Source organism: Pelodiscus sinensis, chromosome 1 (genome assembly GCF_052426305.1).
Source record: "Pelodiscus sinensis isolate ZL-2025 chromosome 1, ASM5242630v1, whole genome shotgun sequence".
Lineage (NCBI taxonomy): Eukaryota > Metazoa > Chordata > Testudines > Trionychidae > Pelodiscus > Pelodiscus sinensis.
In genome coordinates, this window is record NC_143052.1 from 317,705,437 (window position 1) to 317,728,589 (window position 23,153).

At 39.8% G+C, this 23,153-nt stretch overlaps 2 protein-coding genes across 2 annotated transcripts; both read right to left on the minus strand.

Annotated features, from left to right (window-relative positions):
- Window positions 1-322: 322 nt before the first annotated feature.
- Window positions 323-9,891, minus strand: LOC149525907 (stromelysin-1-like). The gene is made up of 10 exons (XM_089775656.1): window positions 9,686-9,891; window positions 8,778-9,022; window positions 8,518-8,666; window positions 6,382-6,507; window positions 5,766-5,927; window positions 5,423-5,579; window positions 3,596-3,729; window positions 2,877-3,036; window positions 1,245-1,345; window positions 323-655 (listed from the first exon to the last, which is right to left on the minus strand). Exons 1-10 carry the CDS (start codon window positions 9,833-9,835, stop codon window positions 555-557), a joined length of 1,485 nt encoding a protein of 494 aa, XP_089631782.1. The 5' UTR covers window positions 9,836-9,891; the 3' UTR covers window positions 323-554.
- Window positions 9,892-13,604: 3,713 nt separating this feature from the next.
- LOC149525908 (stromelysin-1-like) lies at window positions 13,605-22,451 on the minus strand. The gene is made up of 10 exons (XM_089775657.1): window positions 22,270-22,451; window positions 21,878-22,122; window positions 21,421-21,569; window positions 21,201-21,326; window positions 17,919-18,080; window positions 16,951-17,095; window positions 15,932-16,065; window positions 15,142-15,301; window positions 14,148-14,251; window positions 13,605-13,957 (listed from the first exon to the last, which is right to left on the minus strand). The coding sequence occupies exons 1-10, from the start codon at window positions 22,372-22,374 to the stop codon at window positions 13,857-13,859; spliced, it is 1,431 nt and encodes a 476-aa protein (XP_089631783.1). The 5' UTR covers window positions 22,375-22,451; the 3' UTR covers window positions 13,605-13,856.
- Window positions 22,452-23,153: the final 702 nt, after the last annotated feature.

Genomic DNA, 23,153 nt, shown 5'->3' on the forward strand with positions numbered 1-23,153 from the left:
GTCCCTTTGAAAAACTGCCAACTCCCCTCAGTTGTTTTTCCCCTCAGTCTCGATTCCCATGGGACCTTACCTATCACCTCTCTGAGCTTACCAAAATCTGCCTTCCTGATATTGCTTGTTTGGACTGCCTTCTGTTTGCACAAAATGATGCCAAGTCATGATCATTTGTACCTAAGAAACCATTAATCTTTAATTCTATGAAATAATTCCTCAATAATTAAGTCAGTCTAATATAGAATTCCCCCAAGTTCAACGCAACACTTTTTGAATAAGGAGATTATTGTTAGCAAGTAAATAAATAACCTTGCAAGTAAATACACAATCTCTTTATACAATGTATGTTTATTTACATATACACACATTCATGCTAAGTATTACATTTATGTTGTTTGCAGAACTATGGATTGTACAATAACTATTGTTTTTCAAATGGACATGCATTGAAACCTGAAGAATCCTACTACATGTTTCAGAAAATAATTACTGAAAAGTTATCCCTAATGTATTTGCATTATTGTTTAGTTCTTTTACATATCATTCAAGACTTCATGGTCTTAGCATGGGAACCAGAAATTACTCCTCAGGACACGGGTAACTTTCTTGGCAAAGGGGTCAAACTCAAATTGCCGTGATCCACGCAAGAAATAGAAAAATCCTGGGAATAAAAACAATACAAATTACCACATTGCACAAATAAATATTATGCCTTTACAACAAAGATTGGAAAGGGCTAGAAAAAGAGTATTTGAGTCACCCACTCTAGCAATTTACTGAATATATCTATCTAAATAATATCCAATCTGACATAGGGTCATTATTCTCAGCACAGTAACATTACTCTTTTAGGGTCAGACTGTGATAACTTTATTTGTGTTGAGTAATACCTTACTTCACAAGTGGTACCGCTAACTTCAGTAGAACTACTTGTGGTGTAAGGTGCAATTCAACATGAATAAGTGTATCCCAATCAGACCCTTCCTAGTACTGGATTTTTCATAGCACTGTGCAAATATTAATGGATTTTCAACAGACCCTGGGAGGTATTTTTATCCCAATAGTATAGGTAGATTAACTGAAGCACACAAGGATTATAAAATTTATCCAGGCCACAGAGGAAATCTCAGCACCCAGATTAGCCTGAAAACATTTCTGAGCCTTAATCCTATGCATCCCATCTAACCACGCCTATTATAATGGCTGAACCATTGAATGTCATGTTTTCTTACTTCAGAGTGTCCACTTACCTTTATGCTGGAAAGCAGCATCCAACTTCCCATTAATTCCTGGAAATTCATCTCTTATCAGCGTTGTCTTTTTGTCCATGGACTGTCTTCTTTCATCATAACTGAGGAAAATTAAAAACAATAAGAAGAAAATTAAAAATGAAGCCAAATGGCATGTTAGTCAGTCTCTCTCTTTACAGAGAGTCTATTAATAGTGAACTAAGCTCACTGAACACTTAGCTAAATCAGATCCATAGTTAATATAAATCAGAGGTAGGAAAACCTAAGGCCCGGGGGCCGGATAGGCCCCTGGGTTGCCTGAATCTGGCCCCTGAGGCTTTGGGTTCCCACAGCAATGGGGAGCCCATGCTGGCACTCCAGCCCCGCTGCTACCTTCCTGCAGTCCCTGGTCCCCACCTGATTTTTCTGTGGGTCAGCGGACCTCAATCCAAAAATGGATCCCCTGTCCCTGATATAAATCAACACCTCCAACAATTTCACTGGAGTTACACCAAATTACCAGCTAAGGAGCTGGCCCCCTGGGTTAATTATAGGTACATCTTTGAATATTATTACTGATCTGCAAAACACTTATTATTTCTCTGTCTAATAGGCAGGATGTGGAAGAGTGAATTATCATCTTCTGTATGGGAAACAGGATAGCACGATATTATCCTTAGAAACATATCATTGGCATGTTCCCTGACCGTGAGAAATGTTTATCAGGAGAACTCTGCATTTTGTGGGATCGTTGTTACATCACAGCAATTGATCTGCCATGTGGCTACCATCACACAGTCTATCGCAAAAGGGTTTGCTGTTATAATTTTATTCAGTACAGAAAATAAATCACAAGCATGTCCAAACAAGATAAATGAAGCTTTCCAACCAGGGAGTTTTAGTAGCAGAGGATCCGATTGAACCCTTTATTCACACTGTACAGTTTACAAACTGTAACAAATCTGCAATCTGTACCTAAATAGCTCTCCGGATCTGAGCAATTGTCACTTCACAGTAATCACTATGCTGCATGCCATGGCCACTCAGAAGGATTCCACAGTGATACAACTACAAGTCACATCATAGTGCTCCCCATGTATAAGTTGCCCATAATTTGTGCTAAGAGAGAATCTCCTTTAACTGTGAGAAATATATGGGCTATGACACAAAGCTGAGCAATGTTGATTGTGTCCAATACAGGGAATGATAAACACACTCACTGGCCAGTTCATCACAATACATAGCATATGTTTTGTGGTATAATAATGCCATCTGTTGGTAATAGGGCAGAGGAATTGGGGATAATAATCTGTACTTTTTTTTAACGCCAAGAAAAGGTTTTGATGAAAGCATGGTGCACACTTATGGCTCAGTATAATTAGGAATTATTGTTTGTTTTAAAATGTGCAGTAAAAAAGCTTTGGATGGCTTTTTTTTTCTAGATGTAAGTAAAATAATTTAAGCAAAACAAGCATCTTTGAGAGAACGGTTTCACCTACCTTTAAAAATATTATTTTTCTCCAGACAGTGGTGACGGTGTGAGAGACTGGTAGCCAGTTTGCTACTAAAGCATCATAAGGCAAATTAAAGGTACAGTTATTGGCAATGTGGCTTTGTTTGTTCATGCTCAAGAATGTGATTATGAAATCTTACCTCCAAAACTTGTAAGACACAAAGTAGTATGTTTTTCTTGTATTTGCATTATAAAGAGCTGCATCAATTTTCTTCACACCCTTTGGGAAGCCCAAGACACTGATTTTCTTTGGGTATCCAGATAATAGAGTATCTCCTTTGACAACCCAGAATTCATTTCCTATCATGAAAAGTTGTTGAAAACATTTTGCCAGGAATTTCTATTGAGAATTATATAGCATTTAAGTAGGGTCTTTAGCTGTATACTAAAATCAAACCAAGCTGACAAATGTAGAGATCAGAACATGCGCATTCCTTGTTATACACTAGTCCTTCCTGTGGCCAGCACCTTCTGTTGAACTTTAAACACACCTGGCAAAACCCATCCCTCATATAACTCTTCTGAATGCTACGGATGAATTTGAACTACCATCTTTAATTTTGACACATAGTTCTGCACAAACAAGTACCATTTCACATTGTCGTGGATAGAGCTAGATTTGTTAAGGATATTTAGCTTCATTAATATTAAGCAAATAAGTTATGTGCATTTTGATGCTGAGTGCGTTTTTGTTAGCAATGTAATTTACAAAACAACACCAATAAATTGGATTAGATCAGAGTTAATGAACTCCCATTAAAAGAATACACAGTTCAGTTTCCTTAATGATTTTCAGAGACAGGTAAATTTCATTCATGGCACATGTAAGAAGGATATAGAGAGAAATTCAAATTCTTACCTTTAAAAAGATATGTCTCGTCTTTGTCCATAATTTCATAGGCAGCATCAACACCAGACGGTAGATGTGACCACAATGAAGATATTAAATCGAAGTCAACTTCTTTGGTTGTAGGATGTTTGTGCCAGAAGTACCTGATCCAAAGATAGTACAACATGCATATTAAATCATATCTTTGTAGGTAACAACATGTGAGATTCTAACCATTGCAAGAAGAGTTTTCAGTTACTACAGCTCAGTGAATATTTTATCTTGACACACACATGAATTCCATTGCCCCCAAATCATGTCTTCTATGCATTTCCTTAGCTTTTTTACTTTTAAGTTATGTAGAGCTAAAAACTATCTTTGCCACTGAGGTTAGAGAGGGCTCCCTGACAATGGAACAAGAGCAGTTCTGCTACACAACAGGGAAATGGGGCTCAGTTCTGCTGCGTACCACTGTGTAAGGGAGGTGGAGCAGTTGGGTGGCAGAAGAAGATTCCTACTTCCTCAAAGTTCCTCCTCAATATCTACTCCACATACTGATGCTAAGCTCTGGGCTTAGAGTTTTCCCCAAGAGAGTTTATTATGGGATAAAAATATGGATTTCAGAAAAAGCAGATTTCACAATACTTATTTGCCTGCTCTCCTGGCACTAGTATATTTTGAACATGAGAATGCAACATTAAAAACTTCTTTAGACTGTGAAGTTTTTACGGTGGAGCAATCTGCACCTTTATGCAGCACTGAACAAATGATAAAATATAAGAATAGTAATTGGCTTCATTATCCGAAATCATCATTGCAAAGGATGTATGTGTAGACTTGGTGTGTGGGGTGGCAATTTTTCAAAGTTTCCATGGCTGTAGTCAAAGATAAATGGCTAATTTCAGTGACCCAAGCAGTGGGTCCAGAGTCCAAACCAGAGTCCCTGAATTCTGAATGTTGGGATCTATTCTAATATAAAAAATTATCTGTATTTTTGAAGGCACTTGTTCTAAGTCTCCCATTAATTTTCTCTGAATTCCAGCCCTCACCTTTACTTTTCTTAATGCAACCAGATTTTTCTCTTTACCCACCAATACTTTCCTTTTTCCTTTTCCCAACTCCTCTTTCCTACCATACCATACCTCAAGTCACTACTAGGGCCAACTTTATCCCACTTTTCTCTCTTTGAGTCCCCAGATTACACAGTCTGTTCTTTTTAAGGCTTTGAGGGCACCCCAGTATTAGTGATTTTCCATGGAAGAATACTTCAGATTTGGCACACTTACTGATAATCTCTGGTCAGTTATTTTAATCAATGAATTGTCTTGGGAATACTGCAGAACCCAAGTAGCCAAGGAAAACCTGCCAGGGTTATAGGTGATGATAGAGTCAAGCATATAAAGGTCACAAGGAAGAGGTCAGAATTTTTCAACAGTTACCACAGTGTTATCCAGACTTTACAAGTTTTCTTCTATGATTAGAATGGGATCTATGCGTGGCAACTGTGTATTGTTGTTGTTATTATTATTAGAATTCATCATTTGCATGGTGGTAGTATCAAAGGCCCCTTTGTGCTAGGTGCTGCATAAATCCAGAAGAGAAAAATGCTTCCTGATCCAAAGAGCGTACAGTCTAAGGAAGTATCCCTTAATGTGCAGGCAAGTAGATCTATTGGCACTTGGGAAGAGAGACTGGTGTATTTATCTGAAGCTTTTTAAATATAACAAAAGGTATTGATTGGTTTGATTAACATACTGGACAAAATTTGGAATGTTTGTTATTTTTCCATACTGTATTGTGCCATTAAAGGAAGATTTGAGCAAAAGATGTGATGTTGCTTCAAGACAGTTAGCTTACTTGTCTTTAAAGAACATTATTTCTCCACGGAAAGAGGTGACAGCATCAAAAGTCAAATTAGGGCCACAAGGCTTTCGTGGTAGAGGCTCTGTTGGCTCCACTGGTTCTAAGGAGACAGTAGATTTGGGTGGCTCTTTTGGAGGCTTAGATGAAGGTCCTAGGGAAAACAGTTTAGAGAAGAAATTAAAATTATAATATGATATTACAAAATTCAGATAACTTCAGTGGATCTATCTTTTTATTTAGGCTATACTTAATGCAATTATTCAACATGGATTTCATTAAAAGCTATTTGAACTCATTGGAAGTGATGAACATTGAGTGATTAATACTGTTGGCTTACCATAGAGATATTGAATGCCAGTAATATCATCCTGATGAAGATGGAAAGTCCTGGAATCAAAGTATCTATAAACTGGATACATCAGTGAATTAGGGTATTTAGAGTGGGAGAGTCCCAGTGAATGGCCAAACTCATGGGCAGCCACGAAAAACAAGTTGGAACCTAAAACCAGCAAACAAAATGTTTAGCAGAAGGTAAAGTCTTTTCATCTTCTTTTTGGTTAATGTGAAATACAAGCCAAGATACTTCACTGAATAGAGGTTTTTAGTGCTTATAGTAAACTCAGTACAACAAAGTACTATGAAACTACACTAAAGTGCATCAAAAGTACAAAGGCGCAGTGCTTGTAGGTCCGATCCAGCACCCAACAACTCTACCAAACATCAATGTGGGTGAAGGAGGCCATATATTGTGATGCCTTGGAAAACTAAGCATCAAGTAGAATGGTTTTCAAAGTATAAAGATCCTAATTTTGTTGGGAGCTGCTGGTTGTTCAGAACTTCTGAAAATCAGCCCACTCACTTAGGTATCTAACTATGGATTTTGGAGTCAAACTTTAAGTGTCTAGTTTTGAAAATCTTAGCTAGCCCAGGTGCGTAATAATTATTTTACATACCCTGTGAGCCTTTAGTCCAGTTTTCATCCTCATCAAAGTGAGCATCTCCACCAATACCATTGCCAGGGGCATAGGCATGAGCAACAGTTCCACCGGGACCATCAAAGGGATTGAAATCGTTGTGAACTAAGAGTGGAAGGAAGTGCAATCAAAGACTTTGAGTTTGCAATACTCCAGATTCCTCTTCCATGCAATTTTGACAATCCCATTATTTTTCACATGGAAAACTGAAAAATGTGCAGTAGCTTGCATTTGCTATGAAATCCTCTTTAGCCAAAGAAATGGCCCGCCTTTTAAATATTGTTGTCATTGGTGGATATGGCTTTAGTTGAAAAATGGTCCATCTTTTCTAGTGGAAAATAGTCTCTTTTTGCTTATAAAGTAGCAAGGTCATGAATTTGCAACTAACTCAGTGGAGAAGACTGCTGTGCTTGCAAAAGGACCTCTTAAAGTCAGTGGCAGGAGCAATGCCTGAGTTTATAAGCTTTTCAGGGTAGAGCCTTTGGGTCACATTTTATAAAGCACTTAAGTGATTTAAAGGCTTAAGTAACTTTTGGAAATTGGATTTAGGCTTCTAAGTCAATTATGCCCTTAAGCACTCTTGCCCTTCCAGGTATATTGTAAATTTCCCAACACACCTTAGAATTATGAAAATAATAGACCCTAAAGTCTTCAGATCTTATGGTTAAAATGTCAATTGCTAGCTAAGAGCATACACAGTTGTTATATTGTACTTCTGTTCTAAGAATAAAGGGAAAGATATATATCAAACAGCAGTGTTGGGAAGTGCAGGATGTTTAATGATGAGGGCTGTTCACAACATTTTCCACAAAAAAATAAACCCGATTTGTTAGGGTGTGTCTAGACTACAGGGTTTTGTCGACAAAAGTGGACTTTTGTCGACAAAACTATACCTGCGTCTACACTACCGCTGAGTTCTGTCGACATCAGCGTCAGCAGTTTTGTCGACGCTGGTAAACCTCATTTTACAAGGCATAACGCCTTTTGTCGACAGAGTTCTGTCGACAGAAGATGTTATTGCATCTAGGGTTGTGTCTAGATTACAGGGTTTTGTCGACAAAGCAGCTTGCTTTGTCGACAGAACTGAATGTAGTCTAGACGCTGTTTGTCGACAGAAGTTTTGTCGACAGTATCTGTCGACAAAACTTCTGTCTACAAAAGCCTGTAGTTTAGACGTACCCTCTGTTTTTACTGAAAAGCAGAATTTTTTGACTTTCTGGTAGATCTGAAGACACTAAACAATTGGAAATGAAACAAAAATCTGTCAAAATGGAAGAGAGATTATGAAACAGGGGGAATAGGGTCAGGATTGGAGATGGGCATGAATGCAGGTACAATGGCTTAGTGGGAGGAGAAATGCAAAAGAAAGGAAGGTAGATCAAAATATCAGTGAGCTTTTGTACAACTTGCATTTCTTGTCTCACAAGACAATCATGTGAGAAATAATCATAAGACCTTTATTGTTCCCTCCGCCTCCAATCTCAAATCCTCTGCTACTTTCTGTTCTCTTTATCTACTGCATCATGACTAATGTGGATCCTGCTACCTCCTATGAACGTGATTAGTTAAACTCACATTAATATTATACAATGACCAGATCATCCCTTTCAAAGTAAAACACATAGAAGAGGGCTTTGGTGGGAGAAATCTCCTTGAGGATACACCCACATCATCCCAGAAAGGCGTGGAGTTTGCCTTCCTCCACCATGGAATAGCCCTCGTGGAGGGGGGGGGGGGAGGGCGCCTGCCCCAAGCACTGATCTCTGTGCTCCCGATCTAGCAAAGTGTGTCAACCCATGCTTAACTTTAAGCATGTGAGTGACTTACATGGAACTATAGTCATGAGTAAAGTTATGAGTAAGACTCACAAGCTCTGATTCTGTACAGATGTCTGCCCAGGCTGAACATTGTACACTATACGTGTTCCCAAGGAATCAGACACCTGCAGACCTACATCTTTGCAGTATCAGGGCTTTAGGTTATAACTGTTTGGGGGGTGAGCACTTGTTTTTCTGTGATTGTACAATGCCTAGCATGATGGGGTTTCCGTCCTAAGACAACTATTAATAATGAATTCTAGGACAAATTTACTATGATTATATATAACTTTTTTACCTTTGGCCGCAAAGGAGATCAATATATCTGCATCACCGCTGTCAACCTGGGTAAATGTCAATGGGGTCACATTGCTCCAGACTGTAAAAGCTTCCTTGATGTCTGCATCTACATCAGCTGGGGCCATATCTGGTGTATAGTTCAAAATCCTTTAAAATGTAACATAGAGAAACGTGTTCTTTACAATTTTCATCATCAGTTGCCTGGAGCAACTTGTTTCCCTTTAATTCAAGAAAAACCCTCTACTACTGAGTAGTTACCTGTATTTCAGATTTTTTTTCTTCCATTTTGGTTGTCCTGTAAAGGTGGAGAATTCAGCCACATCAGGGACTCCACACCGGGGTTTCTGAATCACCTCCAGAGTATTAGAATCCAATTTCCCAGTCACCTCTAATCCTATGAATTCCTGCATTTCTTTAATTTTGTTAACCACACCTTTATCACTTTTCCATCTTTTAACAGGCATCCTGTGTGACTTAAAGCTGTAGTAATTTTCTAGGTACTTCTGATGAAACACAAATAGATAGACGTTAGCTTCATTTTTTAGATCTTTTAAAATAATATTAAATATTCTGACATTATATCTACCTGTGCTTTATATTTTATCATAGGTAATGATTCAGACAAAATGAAGATCCTGATCCTGCAACCCCATGTGCATCACACTATCTTTATTCCCATGAGAAGCCCTAAGCGAGCCAATACAATTACTTGTGTGTAAAGTTATTTACATATTTAAATGCTTGCAGTATCAGGCCTTCAAAGTGCTGCCTGGCAAATTTCTACCATTCATGTTGACAGCACTGAATTATTCTTCAGAAATATCGCCTCACTTTAAGCATTGAACATCCATTAAAACAGCCCACAAGGAAACTTGTCCAAAACTTTTGAAACCAAGCACTCCCTTCAGGAAAAAGAAACAAGTTATATGCACCCTTTCACCCCAACATTTTAGAAGGGCAGCCTGAGAGAAATGTTTCACAGCCAGTGTGTCACACCTTTCCAGGTCGGCACACTTCTATTCTTTGGCAAATACTGAATCAGACTATTTATTCCATCAACTTACAGGGTCAGATTCTCAGCTAGCATAAATCAGCATAACTCTATTAATTTCAGTGGATGACTTATATTAGCTGAAGATCTGTTCCTTTGTGTCTACAATTGTTACCTGAACAAGCTTCATTTCTTCTTCCTCTTTCCTTTTTGGACTCATAGGTACAGCACAAGAGGCTGCACATAGTAACAGCAGAAGCAGAAAGTTCTTCATTCTTTCGTTTCTATGTCTTGTCTTTATAAAGATCTGTCTTTCCCTCTTCATACAAGTCTCTTGCTTATCCGTGTTTATATAGTACTTGGGCACTTCATAAAGTCAAATGTAGCCTGACTCACAGTTTAGAACAGCCTCCAATTAGCAACAGAAGATATACAAAAACTGCTTTAGGCATGAAAAGTTTAACAGCTTTCATGTGAGCCGCCTCCCATCCCACTTCATCTCATTGCAGATTTTCCAATCCTACAACGGGGTTAATGCTCAAGAGGGCCGAGATTCCTTTTCTTTATAAATGCACTGTTTCTTCCAGTACAAAAAATGTTATTTTAGCTACTTTAAAAATACAGCCTTGAGCTTCAGAATATTTATGAAAGTCTTTAAGCATCTGAACATTCCCATTAACTTCAAATCTCTCAGGTGCTCAAAGATAAGCTCAGATGTAAGTGTTTGCAGAACTGTGGCCTCTAAAAAGAGACATCATGAAACCTGGGCAGGTTCCAGTTTTTCTGTAGACAACTGAAACTAGTGTCTTCTGCAGCCACATGTATTTTGGGAGAAATCTCATTGTTAATCTGTACCATAATCTGCTCATTGTACCCACTGAAATAGTCCTTGTGCGTAAGGCACTCAAAGAGCAGTGCTGACCATTTGCATCCTTTCCAATTTATCTTTAATAAGGTTCATAACCTATTGGAACCATCCAGCCCTCCCTCTGCCCCTTGCTCCTGCCTGTACTACCAAGCAACCATCCCAAGTAGCAATTAAAACAGGAGTCTCAGGCCTAGTCAAGCTAAATTCAATGCAGGAGTTGGGGGTGGACTGAAGGTGCCACTGTTGTGACCCCACCTTAATTTTGAAGACAGCAAAAGAACAGAGCAGTTTCTGGAAAAAACTAGAACAGTCCTTAGGAGCTGCTCCATCTCACACTGTGTGGAAGATAGTACAGAAGAGCATGAGTTCAGCTCAACATGTCACTCCTTCAACATGTGCCCCCCATAATCAACTTCCACACCCCTGGTGCTCCCTTACACTGGGGGCTGTTAAGAGAGTGGTACAGGAATGGCTGGCTGACCTTACCCTACCAAAATCTCCCTTATAGAATCATAAAATCATAGAACACTAGAACTGTAAGGGACCTCGAGAGATCATCAAGTCTAGTCCCCTGTCCTCACGGCAGGACCAAGCACCGTCTAGATCATCCCTGATAGATGTCTATCCAACCCGCTCTTATATATCACCAGTGATGGAGATTCCACAACCTCCTAGGCAACTTATTCCAGTGTTTAACCACCTTGACAGTTAAGAAGTTTTTCCTAATGTCCAACCTAAACCTACCCTTGCTGCAATTTAAACCCACTGTTTCTTGTCCTATCATCAGAAACCAAGTAGAACAATTTTTCTCACTCTTCCTTGTAAAGTGTACCCTATTGCTAACTTTTGCCCTCATATTATGTTCCTTACCCCTCCCCTCCTTTTCTTTGTGCTGTCCATCACCAGACTAAAATCATGTGCTTTTCTTAATATGGTGTCTCGTATAGAAGCTTTCATAGCCACAGAGATGTTTTTGAGGCCTTGCCCATGGAGAGATTGAACCTAGCCTTGACCTCCGTAATGAGAATCAATTCTTCTTTCCCAGAGAATTGACTTGCTGATTGCTACACTCCCTTCCTCGGAGCTCCTCTCAGAATCATTTCATATCATTGTCTGGCTCTTGCCATGACATGGCTGGGACTCCCACCAGCAACATTGCCTTGGCCAGAACCCCTAGTAGCAACACCGGAAGAAGACATTGCCCTTCCATGGGCACAATGCTGAGTAGAGTTATCAAAATCTTGTCCTTTTCAACTGAGCATGTTTAAATGCTATTTAAAATTGCACAAATACAAACCTGAGAGGAAGAAAATAATAGTGGGGGTCCCATGCAGCTTGCTGACATGGCTTGCTGATGAGATAATGAGGATGGTTTGTTCTGAAAATGCTTCACACACCCAGCCCTGTTCTAGCCACAATGTACTCTGGCAACAATGTGGGAGCCACAGGCAAAAGTATAAGAGTGAGGGCCCGAGGAGCTTTTGAGCAGTCCTAGCGGCATCTAAATGAGAGAGGTTTACATCTCCTGCCTAGCTACATAGTTTACTGCCAAACCCTGAGGCTGGTGTGTATAAATATGGAGCCATATGGATGTATCATGTTGTTGAACATGCCAGCTGCAGAGGGAGAGACATGTACACATAGGTGCCGACTCCGTAGATCCTCTGGGCTTGGGGCAAAGGATTGGAGTTAGGATGGGGCCTGGAGCAGGGGGGCAGATGAAGCACACTTACCCCGGCTGAAGGGGAAGTTGGTGCCCATGCATGTACCCCTTTTCTGATAGCTGCATAATGACAATTCATACGAATCAGATAGTCATTTTTTAATGGCAAGGCTTGCTGTCTTGCTTGGGCCTTCTGTGTGGCTCCAAGGTGGGTCTCACTTCCTTTTCAGCTTTGGGTGTATGTTCCTCCCCAAGCCCTAATCTATCATAATTTCTTCCATGACAATATGGGTGCTGGATCAATTAACAACCCTTTGTGGAGGAATCACTTCCAGGTCAGACCCGATTAATTTGAAAATCTCCATGCACACATGTCTATCTAGAGAGGGAACTAAACCCTGACAGACTGGACAATGATGGTGCTGAATTTCCAAATCATCTGAAAAGTCATTTCTATTTTGAACATGCGAGAGAGTATTCTTGTCTTTAGCAGGTAGGTCAACATGACACCTCATCTGGAAATTGCCTGCTAGGAGCATTATAACTTTTGTTTCTCTTTCCTATGAAGCAACTCATATTGGCCACTGCTATATACTGGACTAGACTGAACAATGGTCTGATTGTATATAGAAAATCTGAACCATGTATATGCATTTGTTACAGTAATAAGCAATGAGATACACTCTCACCGTGTGTGCATAATCAGGGCCTGATCCTAATCTGGATGCAGAGTTGCATTCCCTCTCAGTCTTCTCTTCTCCAGAGTAAAGAAGCCCAATTTTCGCAGTCTTCCCTCCTAGCTCAGACTGACCTGAGCTGTATTTAGATAAGAAGCCTGGAGGATATAGTCCATTGTTGTTCCTCTGAGCTATCAAATCTCCTGCCTCTGCCATCCCACACCTCATCTTTAGCAATGCTTTTATCTAAGGTTCTGCCAGTCCATTCTGCTTCGTTATAAAAGACACAGTGAAATTACAACAGTTCCGGTAATGCATGATGATAGGATCAGTTGTTTGGAATAATATTATAATGAATGGGGGTATGACTGTTCTCTAATGGACAGAATTATAACTGCTCAACTGTGTGCCATAGGCTCTGTGTAAAATAGTGCATATTATCAGGATATGCTTTACGAGCAACCATACCTGTGCCTTATCACCAGAGCACAGTGAAGTTGCAGGTGGTCACGGTGTTCATCATAGTACAACCAGTCAGGCTCCTAGATGATCATAGGTGCCTTAGAACTATGAACTCTTATGAAGCTAGGAGAAAACATCTAATGCTGTGCTGCTGCTGCTGCACCTTTTTCTTCTATCTCCTCCCCTTGAGATATTTCCCCTTGCTTCTCCTTTGGAGGCACCCATCTACTTCTGCCTCCCACTCTGCTTCTCATCCATAGCTATTGGAATCTCTCAAAGTCATCATATTGCCCAAAAGTTTGAGCTGGGAGTTCAGATAGTAGTGCAATTAAATTACATTCAGGGGACCCTTCTCTAGTGCTGCTGACCACAAAGACCATGAGTCTGGACCAAAAGAGACAAAGACTATTATATACACAAACATAAAATAATTTTATTGCTCAGTAACAAAGAGAGTAATAAATAGCATAAAAACAATAAGATATAAAACTATACATGATATTTAACAATTTCTGTCATTGAAATCATATTAATCAGGGAGCGCAGCTCTAATGAGACTCAAACATACAGTAAATGATGAATAATATAAATTAGAAACAAAAAAATGAAAAGCCATTTGTAACATTCAAAATTAGATTCTGTTTTGTTTGCACAACACATTGTGTGTCTGCTGTTATTAGCAATTAAACCAACTATTGCTCTTCATTTCACGAATAACTTTCTTGGACTTGGTGTCTATCTCATACTGCTTTGATCCATGGAAAAAATAGAAATATCCTAGAAATAAAAACAAAAAGAATAATTATTTTGTACAAATGTATATTCTTTCTCTTTCCATAAATACTGCTTAAAATTAAAATATGTACACATAAAATAAACACCTTTCTTAGTTTTTCAAATTTTTGACTATCTGGAAATGCAATTTTTCCAGTATATTCAACTATCTTTATGTATTTTTGCTATTTACCTTTTTCTTGAAAAGCAGCGTCAACCTTATGACCAATTCTTGGAAAGTCGACTGATATACGTCTTGGATAACCCTTTTCCATGGATTTGGTGACTTCATTATAGCTGAATGAAGAAATTACATGCAAATAATACATAAGCATGTGGTATTTGATACTGAATCCAACTGACTTTTAGAACAAAGAAGCCTTGCCCTTAGCTAAAACTCACTATAAGCTACTGTAAAATCATTTAATTATCTAAATCCTTTCTAGGTATACTCCCACCTTTACTAATCTATGCACAGTCGTCCTTAGCTATTCTGACTAAAAAAATTGTTTTTCCTACTTTATAGCTCTCAGAGCAGCAGTGTGGGCCCCAAATGTACAACCCTGACATCTGGGCCCCATTCTACAAAGACATTTCTCTATAAGAATTTGTAGAATAGGGCACTGAAGAGCACTTAGTTATGTAATAGGACTTTTGGAGGCAGTGGGGCTTGGTTACAAAACCTGTCTATATTAAAAATATTTTAATTTTAGAAAGTGATTGAATGCAGATCCCCACTCCATGGGACAGCAGCATGCTGTAAAAGCCAGCTTTGATGGGGTATGTGTTGAAACAAGAGGAGGAGCTGATATTTCCACACTCACAGAGTTATTGGTGGCTATGGAGCTGATAGGAAATCCCACCCTTTTTTCCTGCTACTACAGGGATTCTCAAACTGGGGACTGGGATCTTCTCCGTGAAGTTATTACATAGGCGTGGGGGCAGTCACAAGTTCTCAACCTTCACGCCAAATCCTACTTTGCAGCCAACATATGTAAAAGGGTTTTAAGGAATAGGAAAATCCAAGTTCTAGCACTGCTGTCATTGAACTTCAGCTTGGCAATGGGATGTCAGCTATGAAATCCTACTCCAGGTGGCTGCAGATTTGTTATAATTCCAAATGCCAAGATTTAAATAGGCTTTTAAAGAAGCAGTGTGAATTATTTTCTGGGAGAACTCAAACTTACCTCCAATATTTGTCACCTACAAAGAAGTATGTTTTTTTGGTATTCTCATCATAAACAGCAGCATCAATTTTCTTAACATATGTTGGAAAGCCTAGTGTCTGGATGTTCCTAGGAAAACCTGGATGCATAGCGTATCCACTGACAACCCAGTACTTGTTGCCTGTCAAGAAAAACAAGATAGAAAAGCTCAATAGGGACTTTTGATCAAATTAAACAGCATTTTATTACAGTATCAAAGTTTCCCCAAGGAAGCTTATATTTTCCCTGTGGGGTTAATTCCTGTAGATAGCACTGCATTACTGTAAAGATACTTCTTTCCTGCAAAGCAGCTGGAATGTGTAAGGTTTCAGGACAGTTGGATTTTTTTTCTTTATACATTCATTAGAGTAGTTAAAAATTTTCTCTTGGGAGCTAGGAAGAGCTGAGCAGCTCTGAAAATCAGGCCACTTAGTTAGGTGCCTATGAAGTATATGAATTTAGCTGATTAAATGTAACCATGCCATTTTAAACACTTTAAAGCTCAAATATGTAACTAATTCTCTTGTCAGGTTAGAACACATCATTTAACTTCACTCTCTCAGTTTTATTAATTGTGAAATAGGCATTATATCTCATTTCACAGGGCTGTTGAGAGGTTTAATATGTTAATGACTAATGCAACAACCCTATGAAAGTGAATAGTTATGTAAGTGCTACATGGTATTGTTGTTATCATTAATAATAATAATAATAATAATTGCTCCTTCATTTCCATAGATAAGAAGAGTGCCCAGGAAATTAAGAGAAATACCTTTAAAAAGATGCACTTGATCCTTCTTCTCAATTTCATAAGCAGCCTGAATGCCAGATGGTAGAGTTGGCCAGAAGGCAGAAATTAAATCACGCTCAATGCCTGAGAAATGAGGACTCTTGCGCCAGACGTACCTGATTGAAAAGAAAGGTTGCATGCTTATATAATTATAGATGGCCCTTAATTCATGTGGTCACCAACAGAGAGAGATATAATACAAATTCCTACTATTTGAGCTCTACATTTGTTCACAGCTGCTGGTGACGGGAGCATGTCCTTTGGAAATGCAGTGCTATTCGCTAAAGCCCTCTTCAGTGCTACAGAGAAATCACCCTTCTATTTATTTGCAGTGGGGTTTGTCCCCTCTGCCCCTTTACCTCACCACTTCCCTCCCATTCCTTTGGTCCCCAGTAAGGCACAGGAAAGAGCTGAAATCCATCTATAATGCTGGGTCAGGAGGAATCATTTTGCCCACTTTTATTCCATCTTGCAACTGCAATGGGATCTTTAAATGACCCATTAAAGAGTTAAGTATCAGATCTCATCCAAAAGAAGGTACCTCTAACAGCAGCATGTCACCAAGCACTGTGACTGGAACCTTGGTTCAGTGCTGTCTGGAGGTTAAGAACATCACCTACTGAATCACTAGCAATACTTTCAATCATCTCTCTGTTTTCCCTTTGGATCTGCCCTCAGTAGCCTGACACTAGCCTGTCAAGAATAATGTTTCATGTGGTATCACTGCAGGCCAAAGTACACTGCTCTTATTGCCCAATCGCCATGGAAATCTGACAAACTATGCTCATGATGATGGAGAATGATTTAAAATACTAATATTTGCCCACCTATCAGAAAGCCCAGTGATTTGGCCCAGATTACATGGGCAAGTAGAAATTTGTGAGCCTGGCTTAATCAGACATTTGGAAGGCAATCTCCTCTCCTGAACTGATTGTTGAAGCATTGCCATTACAAGAGTACTCTAAGCAAAACTGGATGTTGATGAAACAAAAGTAACTCACTTGTCTTTAAAGAACATTAATTCCCCACGGAGTGTGGTGACGGCATCAAAAGTCAAGTGAGGGTCACAGCTGCCTGTTGCTGAAGTTTTTGTTGGTGTTTCTGAGGATGGTGTGGAACTTGTTGGCTCATTAGAGATTGGGGGTCCTTAGGAAAGAAGTTAAAGGCAGAAATGGAAGGTCAGCTAGTATTGCTTTTACAGAACTTGGAGAGCAGCAATATTGGGTCAAATTCTCAGACGGTTAAAAAACATGTTTTCCCGTGATATCTAGGCACTTATATGGCCACAATTTCCATATTATTTGTGCACTTCATAACCTTCAATGTATTTATCGTCAAAACATTCCTACAGGGTAGGACAGTGCTATTATTCCTGTTTTTACAGATGTGGGAACTGGGAGCACAAAGAGGATAAGTCACATAGATGCTCCATGACAGAACAAGGAATTGAACACGGGTTTCCAGAGTTCTATCCTAGTGTCCTCACCGCTGACTCTCCAAACTCGTCCATGACATTAATGGAGCTGTGTCAATTCACATCTGCTTAGGAGCAGACATAAGACTGTCATACGGTTTCATACAGAAAGATATTTCGACCTTTGGGATTAGTGATGTCCACAAAGCACTTGCTACTGTAGGGGATGCCTACTAGGCATGAGGAAGGGGTCCCACTATGTGCTCCTCTTCACAGCTGGCCAACCAAGCTGGCTTGTGCAGATAGAGTTAGCGAGCCATGGTCTTACCCTCACTTCTCATGCCTTTGGCTATAACTAGCACCCAAGAAGACACAAGAGGGAACACAGTCCCAATATAAAAGTAAGAAGGACTGAAAATACAGCTGTAAGGTCACAGGCTTCTTATCCCCTTTATAGCCCGTACAGGTAGGCCACAGCCTTAGTTACACATTCTCATCAAATGTTTGTAACCTATAGGAGAGAGACTTTAAGAAAAAGTGATGCTTTCTACTTACCATATAGGGACTGAATGCCATTAATATCATCCTGAGGTAGTCTGTAGTTTCTGATATCAGTTGGCAGATAGGTTGGATACATCAAGGAGCCGTAGACATTTGAATGACCAAGACCCAACGAGTGACCAAACTCATGAGCAGCAACAAGGAACAGGCTGTTTCCTAAAATATATATAAAAGCATAGCATGCATGTAGATTCAGTAAATATCCCCATAAAAAGCATAGTATACATTTAGCTTCAATAAATTTCCCCATAAAACAATAGGAAAGGACAGGCGAGGTCTCAGAGCAACAAGGAAGAGCAAACACAGTGCCTATTTTTAATAAAAGGAAACAAAAGGTATGTCTACACTGCATTAGAAACCTGGATCTGTGGGACCCAGGATTGTGAAGGCAGTTTCCAAGCACATGGTTAAATACCTACACTACTTTGTAAACCTGGGTTTACAATTGCGGGACCCAAGCCACACAGCCATGTTAGCACATCCATAGCACACAGTACACACATTCTGACTTTGGGCTGCAGCTTGAGCTATGTCCAGACTGTAAAATGACAGGGCTTGGATCCAGGTTACAGTAGAATTTAGTCTCTGAGGGTATGTCTACACTACCCCGCTAGTTCGAACTAGCGGGGTAATGTATGCATACCGCACTTGCTAATGAAGCCCGGGATTTGAATTTCCCGGGCTTCATTAGCATAAGCGGGGAGCCGCCATTTTTAAATCCCCGCTGCTTCGAACCCCGTGTAGCGCGGCTACACGGGGCTCGAACTAGGTAGTTCGGACTAGGGTCCTATTCCGAACTACCGTTACTCCTCGTGAAACGAGGTGTACCGGTAGTTCGGAATAGGCCCCTAGTCCGAACTACCTAGTTCGAGCCCCGTGTAGCCGCGCTACACGGGGTTCGAAGCAGCGGGGATTTAAAAATGGCGGCTCCCCGCTTATGCTAATGAAGCCCGGGAAATTCAAATCCCGGGCTTCATTAGCAAGTGCGGTATGCATACATTACCCTCCTAGTTCGAACTAGGAGGGTAGTGTAGACATACCCTGGGATACCTTTTTTCTCACCTGCTCCAGCAAGGTCCTTAGTGCTTGCTGATTCAAATCAGACTGACTTGTGTAAGGACAGAAGCAGGGCTTTGGCACAAACTTGAATAAGAGCCTAGGCTTAGTGTACAGTACAGCCATACATAAACAGGACTAGGAGAATTATACACCTGTCAGTCTAATTTTGATTCATGGGAAGGTACTGAATCAAATAATTAATTAATCAATTTGTAAGCACCTAAAGAATAATAAGGACATAAGGTATATACAAAGTAGATCTATGAAGAACAAATCATGCCAAATCAACCTTCTTTGACAGAATTACTGGCCTAATGCATAGGAGCAAAACTATCATCATGATATGTCTTGATTTTAGTAAGGCTTTTGATATAGTCCCACATGGCAGTCTCATCAACAAACTAGAGAAATCTGATCTTGACACAATTACAATAAGGCAGATGCACAACTGGTTGAAAAAACATTTTCAAAAGTAGTTGCAAATGGTTCCTTGTCAAACAGGGAGGATGTATCTAGTGCGGTTTCTTCTGAGTCTGGTACAATTCAATATTTTCATTCATAATTTGGATAATGGAATGGAGATTATGCTTTTAAAATTTCCCAAAGATGAGATGTGTTGCAAGTATTTTGGAGAAAAGATTAGAATTCAAAAAGACCAAAACAAATTGTAAAGTTATGTCAAAGCACTTAGATGAAACTCAATGAAAACAAGTGCAAATTTCTACACTTAAGAAGGAAAAATCAAATGCACAGTTACACAATGGGGAATAGCTGGCCAGGCAGCAGTACTAGTGGGGTGATAGTGGAGCACAAATCATAGAATCATAGAATACTAGGGCTGGAAGGGACCTCGAGAGGTCATCGAGTCCAGTCCCCTGCCCTCATGGCAGGACCAAATACTGTCTAGACCCTCCCTGATAGACATTTATCTAACCTACTTTGCTTTTTTTGCCACAGCATCACACTGCTGACTCATATTCAGCTTGTGGTCCACTATAAACCCTAGATACCTTTCTGCCATTCTCCTTCCTAGACAGTTGCATCCCATTCTGTATGTGTGCAACTGATTGTTCCTTCCTTAATTGGAGAACTTTACATTTGTCTTTATTAAACTTCATCCTGTTTACTTCAGACCATTTCTCCAATTTGTCCAGGTCATTTTGAATTATGACCCTATCCTCCAGAGCAGTCACAACCTCTCCCAGCTTGGTATCATCTGCAAACTGAATAAGCGTACTTTCTATGCCAATATCTAAATCGTTGATGAAGATATTGAATAGAGCCGGTCCCAAAACAGACCCCTGCGAAACCCCACTTGTTATACCTTTTCAGCAGGATTGTGAACCATTAATAACTACTCTCTGAGTGCGGTTATCCAGCCAGTTATGCACCCACCTTATAGTAGCCCCATCTAAGAGGTATTTGCCTAGTTTAGTGATAAGAATATCATGCGAGACTGTATCAAACACCTTACTAAAGTCTAGGTATACCACATATACTGCTTCTCCCTTATCCACAAGACTTGTTATCTTATCAAAGAAAGCTATCAGATTGGTTTGACATGATTTGTTCTTTACAAATCCATGCTGGCTGTTCCCTATCACCTTGCCACTTTCCAAGTGTTTACAGATGATTTTCTTAATTACTTGCTCCATTATCTTCCCTGGAACAGACGTTAAACTAACTGGTCTGTAGTTTCCTGGGTTGTTCTTATTTCTCTTTTTATAAATGGGCACTATATTTGCCCTTTTCCAGGGCAAATGGAACATCAGTCAGCAATGTGATGTAATTGCAAAAAAGACTTATATGATTTTAGGGTCCAATAACAGAAGTGTTGTAAGTAAGACACAAGAGGGAACTATACTTCTCTATTCAGCCCTTGTGAGGCATCAACTAACCTATGATGTCCAGTTTTGGGAGCCACATTTTAAGAAACTAAATGGACAAACCAGAAAGCATCCAGAACAGAGCAACCTTGTCTTACTTCAGTGTCATTATGGATTGGCATGGGTGCAACTAAAATCAGAATCTGAACCATGTATTTCAAGGAGAATTCTGCTGAGAAGTACAGCAAGTTCATACCCCTCAGATGCTATTACTTAGTTATTATTAAGCTGCTTACTTTTGTGCCCCCTGTCTCTTTCTAAGACCTAATAGCTGTTGAAATCAACTATTGCATAGTAGAGAATGGCAATGAAATAATAAGGGGTTACTTGCCTTTCAGATCTTTTGTCCAGTATTCATCCTCATCAAAGTGGGCATCTCCACCAATACCTTCACCAGGTGCATATGCATGAGCAAGGGTTCCACCAGTTCCATCAAAGGAATAGTAGTCACCATGAACTAGGAAAGGATACATAAAAGGTATGATTCTTCTCAATCAGGATTGTCACTAAAGGAGTCAATACTTATCAGTCACACATGGGGGTTATCTTACATCCAGACACGAAGGAGATCATTATATCTGCATTGCCTTCATAAACTCTGGTGAATCTCAGTGGGGTCACACGGCTCCAGACATTCCACGCCTTCTCAATGGCTTCATCTATATCAGTTTGTGCCATGTCTGGTGTGTAGTTCAAAATCCTTTAAATACACAATAAGGAAACACATATAAGGAATTAAAATGTGACTAACCAGACATGTACTTAAAGCTAAATGTTTTGCTTCCTTGCTGTCTGTATATTTCAATTTGCATGTCTTGTCTTTTTAAACAATATGCTTCTTGGCATACAATATATGTCTACCTCTATGTTTGGTTAGTACCTAGTGCTATAGAGCTGTCATCCTGATTCAGACTCCCGTGTGTTACCATAATGATAAGAATGCATCTCATTCTTTCTGTGGGTCACAGTATTCCCACTGGCACTCAAGGAAATAGACTGAAATATTACCTATATGTCAGATCTGTTTTCCTCCATACAGGAGACCTTGGAAAGGTGCTGAACTGACCCACATCAGGTATGCCACACCGGGGCTGTTTCATCACCTCCAGAGTACCGGAATCCAGTTTCCCAGTCACCTTCAGCCCAAAGAATTCCTGCATTTCTCGGATTTTATCAGTTATGGGGTTGCCGTTCTTCGTTTTAAATATAGGGTCTGTCTCTGGTTTAAGTTTATAGTAGTTTTCTAGATATTTCTGAAGGGAAAAAAAAACCCGCATTTCATGACATTCATTTTTCGTTTAGACTGTATAGAATAATCTTAATAGTTATACAGTTATTCTTGTGATCGTAATATGATAAAACTAAATATTTTATTCAAGCACACTGTCTACAATCATTACCTCAGCAAACTTCATGTCTTCTTCATTCTTCTCTGTTTCTGGAACTACTGGAAAAGCATATGAAAATGTTACACAAAGTAACATCAGGAATGAAAGATTCTTCATTTTCAACTTCACTTCTTTGTCCTATCACTAGTTTAATAAGCCCTTTAACTCTCCCTTCTGTGCCTGTCTCTTCAGTGTCCCTGTATATATACAATCTGGGTGCTCTGTAAAGTCAACAGTAGCATGACTCACAGTTTATAACATCCTCTGATTTTTTGCAGAAACATACACAAAGCTACTTTTGGCAGCAGAGTGACACATTACAGGTGACCAAGTCTGAAACCCCGTGATTTTGCAATCTTCTCAGAGGAAGTCTGAGATACTTTCCTATTCCTTTCCTTCTCATTTTTTTCTCTTTCCTTCCTAAATGAGGCCAACATTTTCAGACTTGAGTTCAGGACTAGAAATCAGATCTAGGCATCTGCATAAAAGTAATCTGATTTTTCAGAGGTGCTGAAGGGTTGCAGGTCCCACTAATCTGCATCAGAGCAGAATTTTCTCCTGCTGGACTCATTCCTTGACTTCCATAAGCCTTACAAGAATGACCCAGGCTTGAAGTTAGGGGCCCTATGCACCTTGCAAAGTCAGTAGGCTCCCTTTCCTTAGTCTCAGTTATTATCAGGGGGGCTGACAGAGTTGCTGGGCCCTTAGATAAAGTGGGAAGGGGGGTATCTGCGCTCCTGGAAGGATTGGAGCCTCAAGTGGATAGGGCAGGGTTGAGGCAGCCAGCCCTCTATTCAGCCCAGAGCGTGGTATGACCCTGCATCCTGGCACCCTCAGCACCACCAGGAGCACACTGCACTGGCCCCCACCTCCCACCCAGCCTGAGAGCCATCCAG